The 7,783-nt window shown below is 40.6% G+C and overlaps 1 protein-coding gene across 1 annotated transcript; it reads left to right on the plus strand.

The window, feature by feature from the left end:
* Positions 1–1,268: 1,268 nt before the first annotated feature.
* LOC119428503 (synaptotagmin-10-like) lies at positions 1,269–5,197 on the plus strand. Its single transcript, XM_037696185.1, has 3 exons — positions 1,269–1,853; positions 4,727–4,847; positions 4,979–5,197. Exons 1-3 carry the CDS (start codon positions 1,269–1,271, stop codon positions 5,152–5,154), a joined length of 882 nt encoding a protein of 293 aa, XP_037552113.1. The 3' UTR covers positions 5,155–5,197.
* Positions 5,198–7,783: the final 2,586 nt, after the last annotated feature.

Genomic DNA, 7,783 nt, shown 5'->3' on the forward strand with positions numbered 1-7,783 from the left:
CATCCAGGTATATAACAACAAAAAAGGTTGAATCATGTCATCTGGACAACGAAGTCCAGATGACATGATTCAACCTTTTTTGTTGTTATATACCTGGATGACTGAGAAAACAAACTTTGTGTTTTTGAAACCATTAGTGAAAAGGCCAGACTTCAGGGGTATCTGAGGCAGGCTTGAAACACAAGAGTCAGGGTGGCTTCTGGGTAATACCAGATGGCTAGGCCTCAGACTGACGAAGCCTCTTGGATGAGGGGCGAAACGTTTCTTTTTAACAAAAAAACGAAGTCCAGATGACATGATTCAACCTTTTTTGTTGTTAATACTGACATTGTTCGCCAAAAGTAGAGGCAGTGTAAATAAAAGTTTCAAGCAAAAGAATTAGGGTGTAAAAAATACCCAATACACCTGTAGTACTCACTAGGACTTTTCAGTTTTGATTTGGACATTTTTAGGTAGCTGAATGTCACTCTTGAATGAGCTCTGACTACAGCTGTCATTTCTAACTCGAACCCGGAGCCCAGCCCGGTCCGATTCGGATTAGGGCCGGGCCATAATAATGTGCGGGCCTGGCCAATGTTGAACTTTTGATTGCATCAGAGGATGCGTGCGGCTGACGAGCCAGTTATATGGCAACATGACTTACCATACATTCACCAGCTGCAGACAGGCCTTGATAGAGGTAAAAAAAAAAAGTTCAGTTAAGCTTCAGATGGGACTATACTGCCAGGCAGCGATCCATCAGCCCAAATGGACGTTCAGCCGCTGCACTCAACGGATGTGTGCAGCCGATGACCCAAACAGGTGAGATCCCAAAATATCCAACATGTCAGAGCAGGGTCCATGTTTGAATAATGCAGAAGCAGGGATTTAATGCGCTTTGACGGCCATGAAAGGACAAACACCACCTCAGCTCCCAACTTCTGCCCTTTTTACTCAGCCGTGCGCGTCCGCTGACTGTTAACTATATAAGCAGTCAAAGCTGAATTTAAAATGTCGGGGTGGGTTTCGGGTTCAGACCTGTAATTACTGTTAATTCATCGGGTCGGATGGGGTTCAGAAATGATGTCTACAGGCTGGGGTCGGGTCGGGTCCGATTTTTTGGGCCCAAATGCAACTCTAGCTCTGACTATCTGCTAGCTTTCTTACCCCACAAGTGCAATCTGCTGCAAGTAAGATACTGACTGCTCATAACGTCTTTACACCACCCCACCTATAAAAACAATACCGTTTGTCCTTTCAACACCGAGTACATAAAAAGTATTCACAAGATGCTCTCTAACTTTTTCAACAGACATAATTCATTCCGGCGCCACCTGCCTCGTCAGATGAATGTCACCAGTGTGGACTTCAGCATGGACGCGGTGCCTCTCCGCCAGTCCTCTACAGTGAGCTTCGGAAGAATTAAACCTGAACTGTACAAGCAGAAGTCTGTGGACTCGGAGGATGAGGCCAAAGGGCATGTAGAAACCTGTGGGAAGCTCAGCTTCTCCCTCCGTTACGACTACGAGGAGCAGGCCTTGGTTGTGAGAATCCTCAAGGCTTTAGATCTGCCCGCCAAGGACTTCACGGGCACCTCGGACCCGTATGTGAAGATGTACTTGCTGCCCGACAGGAAGAAGAAGTACCAGACGAGAGTGCACCGCAAGAACCTGAACCCCACGTTTGATGAGACCTTCTGTTTCCCCGTGGCATACGATGAGCTTTGCAATCGGAAGCTGCACTTTAGCGTCTACGACTTTGACCGATTCACGAGTCATGACATGATCGGCGAGGTCGTGGTGGACAACCTCTTTGAACTCTCTGATCTTTCAAGGGAGGCAGTAGTGTGGAAAGATATTCACGCAGCAACTACGGTGAGTCCCTTTTTAAGATAGTGCAAATCACATGTTGCCGTTAGCGAGGGAAAACACTGAAACCGTTTTTGGCAAGGTCTGATCAGAAAAGATTGCACCATTTGACTTTTCAGGCTGCTTCACATGAGTAGCAGGTGGAGTGCGTTGCATAATTCAAATGCTTTGGGAAGTGCGTTTAATCAGCCAAACACCCACACACATTTTCCAGAAACTGCAGGGTATTCTTGCACTCATAAAAATAACCACAGAAGGTAAAAATATCCAACAGTAGAGGCAGTAAATACAATCTCAAGTGAAATTCCAAACAAACCGTGCAGCAATAAAGGACTACTAATAATATATCTTCATAAGAGCTCACTTCAATGAGAACAATTGTAAAATGGCTCCAAATGCTTTTACTTTGACACTCGCATTCATCACACCTAGCTCTGCTTTAATAATAAATGCACTTATTGTGATAAACTGCATACTGAAGTAGTTGCAGATTTAGTTTTGCACAGACTAAAAGGAAGTTTGGTAAAAAATAAAAATAAGTTTCTCCGTAATTATCTGAGCAACAGATAGCAGCGGCAGGCTGTGAAGGCTTTCTGCAGTTTGCGATTAATTTTTTACTTTTTTTTTTGCTGTCTCCTCTAAACTTGAGGATTAAAACTGAGACAATCAAGCAGTTACCCTGTTTTTATCCTTAACGCACCTGATGCATTTCAAGCTGTTTGAAGTAGGATGTCGGGATCTGTTGGGTAGATGTTGAACCCAAGTGCAGGCAGTCCACGGAGACTCGGAGAGTTACAATAAGAAATGTGTTTTTTAACAAAAACAAAAGGCTGACGAGGCAGCAAACTTGCAGTCAGACAGAAGACAGAACATGTAGATTGACAGGGAAGTGCCCAGACAATGAGGAACACCGAGACACACATATGCTAACAAGGGGATAAACACAAACACCTGGGGAAGGACAACATGTGGCAGAGGCAGGAGCTAATATGAGGAAGAAACACCGAGGAATGAGAATGAACACAAGACGGAGACGCTCACTAGAAAACAGATCTTCACACAGGATTAATTATGTCATCACAGAGAGTGGCAGAGGTTTTAACACAACTCTTACACTTAGGAACATATAGAGCAGCTCATTCGTAAAATGTTATTTGGCAATGTAATTATAGAAAATACAATAAGATACAAAATGGCAACAAAGTAGAGTCTTTGATAAAACCTTAGCCTAATATCAATACAAATAAAATAACTGCTTTAAAGCGTAGGTTTTATTTTCATATTCCTCAACTTCAGAATCTAAATGTCGCTGCCATTTACTACACTCTAATGTTGCACTAAATATGTTTGCATAAAAAAAGCAGGTGCGTTTGGTAACTTGTTTTTACTGCCTACATGCACTGAAATGTGAAATTGTATAACCATTTCAGAGAGCCAACAACCTGCAGAATAATAAAGAAAGAAACAGACATTTAAATGCTCATGACTGAGATTGGGGAATCAACTAAAAAAGCAAATACGCACAAGTTTTTGTGTAATAAAATGTTTATTATACAGTTAACTGGCAACTACTCTTGCTTTTTAAGGCCCCATGACTGGGTGAAAAACAGCAGAGATGTAGAAGCCGTTTATAAGCTACCATATTTTTGCCATATCTTTTTGCATAAATTTTATATACACCGAAGGGACTAACATATATTTCCCCCATATTTATAACATAATTTGAGGCAGAGATCTGACAATTTCATTCATTCAGACATGAAAAATATTGAACATTACCATTTGCAGCCACTAGAGGGTCCTCAAGTAATATGGCAAGCCAAGTGTCTCATTAATAGGTAAATGTGGCTGTTAATGAACCACTTGGCTTGCCATAGCGCCACCTTCGTCTCGCAAATCAGCTGCATTTCACCGCTCCGCCCAGGAGAAATGCAGCTGATTTGACCATTAAAGTGCATTTATTAAGGAAAAGTTCAACTGAGACACATCTTTGCTATAATTTCGAACAAACAAATAGTTTTTTAAAGTGTTAATCTTGTTAAATTCTTGTTAAAGTCCTGTGCACACTCCCGCGGCCACCATTTTTGCAGTCAATGGATTTTTTTTTTTTTTTTAGTAGAACACCGGCCCACGTTTCCAGGTGGTCAGCGGTGACACACTACAAATGCGGCACATCAGCGGTGACGCATAATAGATGCAACTTAAATGGCAAAGCAACTTATTTATGTTTTTTTTTCCACTTTATTAGACAGTTTTGAACTGATGCGACTTGTACGGCAGAAAATACGGTAGCTAAAAGCAGACATTACTCATAAAACTGAGAAAATCAAACACAATCATGATTGCCTGAAAACAAAGTATAATGAATGAAAAAAATGCATGTGTACTAGAAGACTTTTGTAACTTTTATTTGTGACAAATATTCCTCAAGGTTTTACAAAACTGCTCAAAGCCTGAAAATCTTTTAAAATTAATTCTGATCTAATCGGAAATGAAATAAAACGGTACTAATGCAGTTATGCCCACAGCAGTTCCCTCATCAGGATCACAATACTTTTCAAAATAATGGTTGAAATAAACATTTATAAATAATATTTCAGAAGAAATCTTTTTGTCGCTAAAAGAAAACGTCAAGAGCTTATGGTGGCGAGATATTTCTGCTGGAATCAAAACCGTTCAAAGAATCACTCATTCTATTGGCTGCAAACCTGCATTATTCATTCAAACTTTAAAGTACTTACAAGAATTCTTGAAAAAGTTTTGTAAAGTGCATTGAAAGGCTAAAAGGTTAGTGTTTGGCTTTGACATTTGGATTCACAGAATGTGAGCAAAGCACTTAAAAACAGGCTAAACTCTGCTGCGTCTCTTTCGTCCCCCAGGAGAGTATCGACTTGGGAGAGATCATGTACTCGTTGTGCTACCTGCCCACAGCGGGGAGAATGACCCTAACGGTCATCAAATGCAGAAACCTCAAAGCCATGGACATCACAGGCTCCTCAGGTAAACGAGATGAAAGCAAGGCGAGCCATAACTTTGACGCAGCAGGAGCCCTCTTAGAACAGAAATGTGAACGAAGAACAGCACGAGTGATGCTTTAGTGACTTTAAAAACACTGAATTTGTCTTTGACAGACCCGTACGTGAAGGTTTACCTGGTCTGTAATGGACGGAGGCTGAAGAAGAGAAAAACAACAATCAAGAAAAGCACACTTAATCCTGTATACAACGAGGCCATCATCTTCGACATCCCTCCAGAAAACGTGGAACAAGTCAGTCTGTCCATCATGGTGATGGATTATGATCGGTAAGTGCCTCTTCATATACTGCGTTGCTTTAAAGGTTTAAAAGGGAATCAAAAGTTTCAGGTTAATTATTCAAATAATCCAATTTTACATGTCTGTGTGTGGCTAAAATGAGCAAACCTTCAAGATGAGAAGCTAATCTGAAGGTCAGCGTAGAGCCAAGTGATTTATTTATTTATTTATTTTTTTTTGATCAATGAGTAGTCAGGAGAGAGTTTTATTTAAGAACAGCGATCTATCAAACTCTGTCTCCAGAAGAGAATCATGGCTTGGCGCTTTGCTCATCACGCATGAAAAGGTTACACAACAATCTGTAGTATTGATTAATCAATCAAGAGCAAATTGTGCATCAGGACACCAGAAGCTCACAAAGGAGTTCTATCTTATTAGCTATTAGTTATTTTTATCTGATTGTTAGTTAATAACTAACAATGTTCATGAGTTTGTTTTCATGAGAAAAAAATATCCCCAAAAGAACATTGTTGTCTATATAAAAACCACATAATCAAACACAAAAGGGAAACTTCTTAGTCCATATTAAATAGTTTGAGTTAAAACTATAAAACAGGTAATGGTAGTATAATGCAGTGTTTCCCCTACCATTATACAAGCGGGGCGCACCGCCCCGTCAACAGAACCGAGCGCCCCATCTACCGAACCCCACCCCCAACCACCTGTCAGCACTGACGTAACGCTAAACTAGCGGCTTGCAATGCAGGTGTGCTAGCTAAAAAGCTAAATGCAGCCTCTTCCCTCATGTTGAACGCACCCCCGCCACTCGAAAACTGTCAGTACAAACAGCGCACGGCTGAGATGTGTCTCTGTCTCTCTCCTCTCACACACCCTGCTCTAAAACTGTACAACTGTGGGTGCAAACAGCGCACTGCGCAGCTTAGGATGCGTCTCTGTCCGTCCCTCCCCCCACGGACAAAAATCACGGATGAGATGAGCGCCCCACCATGGCAAGTTATCTAGGGGAAACACTGTAATGGTTTAGTCTGTCAACAGTTATACTTTCCTGTAAAAGGGAACTCAATAAAAAAAAAAAGATACACCTCAGCTGTGATGAACTCACCGGCCTACGATCAAGTTCAGAGTGAAACTAATTTCTAGAAGTACGATGATAAAAGTTTGGTAAATGAACTGTATCCAAACCTGGTGTTCTTGATTAAGGTGGCTGCTAGATATTGGAAATAAAATGTATCTGGTATATTTGACCAATAAACAAAAGATAAATTAACTAATTACCTTTTAGTCGATTTGCTTTTCTGTTCCTAGAAACTATCTTCACAAGAAAGTTACATATTTAAGTTTTGTGATCATTTTGGTGGGGGGTGGGTACGTCTAGCAGAGGCATCACTTTGTGGAAACCGTTTTAACACGAGTGTCTCGCTGGTAACAGGGTTGGACACAATGAGGTGATCGGCGTGTGTCGAGCCGGTCCAGACGCTGTGGGTCTTGGACGAGATCACTGGAACGAAATGTTGGCTTATCCTCGAAAACCCATCACACACTGGCACGCTCTGGGAGAGGTACATAAACGTTCTCCTTAATTCCACTTTTTCCCCCTTTCTTTGCTGAAAGAGCTTAGATTTCAAGGGCTTAAAGGTGATATGACATTAACAAGAATACATGCAGGGCTTCTTCTTCTGTGCTTTGATTTGTTGTTAATGTGACACCTAGTGGTGCAAAACAGGTATTACACTTTTTTGTTAAAAGTGTGTGAACCATCGACATACATAATGAAAATACATATAACGAGAGGAAAAACGTTCCTTAATTAGCAAACAGTCATGCATGTGACCCCATCTGACAGCTGCAGCCCTCAAATGCAGACTTTACCTCCTTAAATCTTCATAATTTGTGTCAGAATTATAAATTTCAGTAAAGCAGGATTCCTGTGTGCTGTTTTATTCTACCATACAACAAAAAACAAGTCATGTTGCAGGACTCAGAAAAATAAAATAGTTTTCTATGAGTGTGATGCAGATTAGGTGTCTAATCTTTTCCAATTTTTTTGGTTGTTTTACATTAGATCTATCGTTTTTAAATAAACAGAGATATTGACACTTGGTTAAAGGTAGTTTATGTCAAGAGATTGTAGCAGATATGGACAACTTTTGTTAAATAAAATCTAATGTGCACAGTAAAATTATTTGGGTTTCTAGCTGGCACTCCTTTCAATGTTCAATGTACAATGTTCTTTATTGTCATTCGCATCACATGTGGTACATGAGGTGGAACAAAACTGTGTACTCAAAATCTCAGTTACAGTAGTCCCTCGCTACTTCGCGGTTCATTTTTCGCGGACTCGCTCTATCGCAGTTGTTCAAAATAAAGACTGTACATGACACTCAATTGGCTGATTCATGGATGAGCCGCACGATCCGCATGGAATTTTTTTTTTTTTAAATAAATTTTAAATTATTTAGCACCTGCTGCACAGCTGCAAGATAAACTTTTTTCTGCTGTGTGTCATATCTCCACTCTGCAGCGGAGAAATGGGCGTGGCCAAGAGCACTGGCATGTGGCAAAGAGCTGAAATCATGTTGTGCTCTTTTAGAACGTTTAGAGTTTAAAAACATTGTTTAGAATATTGCAAGAGTGTGGGAAGTGTTTAAAACGCCTTTATATA

This window comes from Nematolebias whitei, chromosome 22, assembly GCF_014905685.2.
Source record: "Nematolebias whitei isolate Nwh7 chromosome 22, NemWhi1, whole genome shotgun sequence".
Lineage (NCBI taxonomy): Eukaryota > Metazoa > Chordata > Actinopteri > Cyprinodontiformes > Rivulidae > Nematolebias > Nematolebias whitei.

Bases quoted from the DNA above. Each gene is read 5' to 3' on its own strand.
- LOC119428503 (XM_037696185.1), top strand. From the start codon at position 1,269: ATGCTCTCTAACTTTTTCAACAGACATAATTCATTCCGGCGCCACCTG. The intron at 1,854-4,726 runs GTGAGTCCCTTT...TTCGTCCCCCAG, and splicing joins ATATTCACGCAGCAACTACG to GAGAGTATCGACTTGGGAGA. The intron at 4,848-4,978 runs GTAAACGAGATG...TGTCTTTGACAG, and splicing joins GGACATCACAGGCTCCTCAG to ACCCGTACGTGAAGGTTTAC.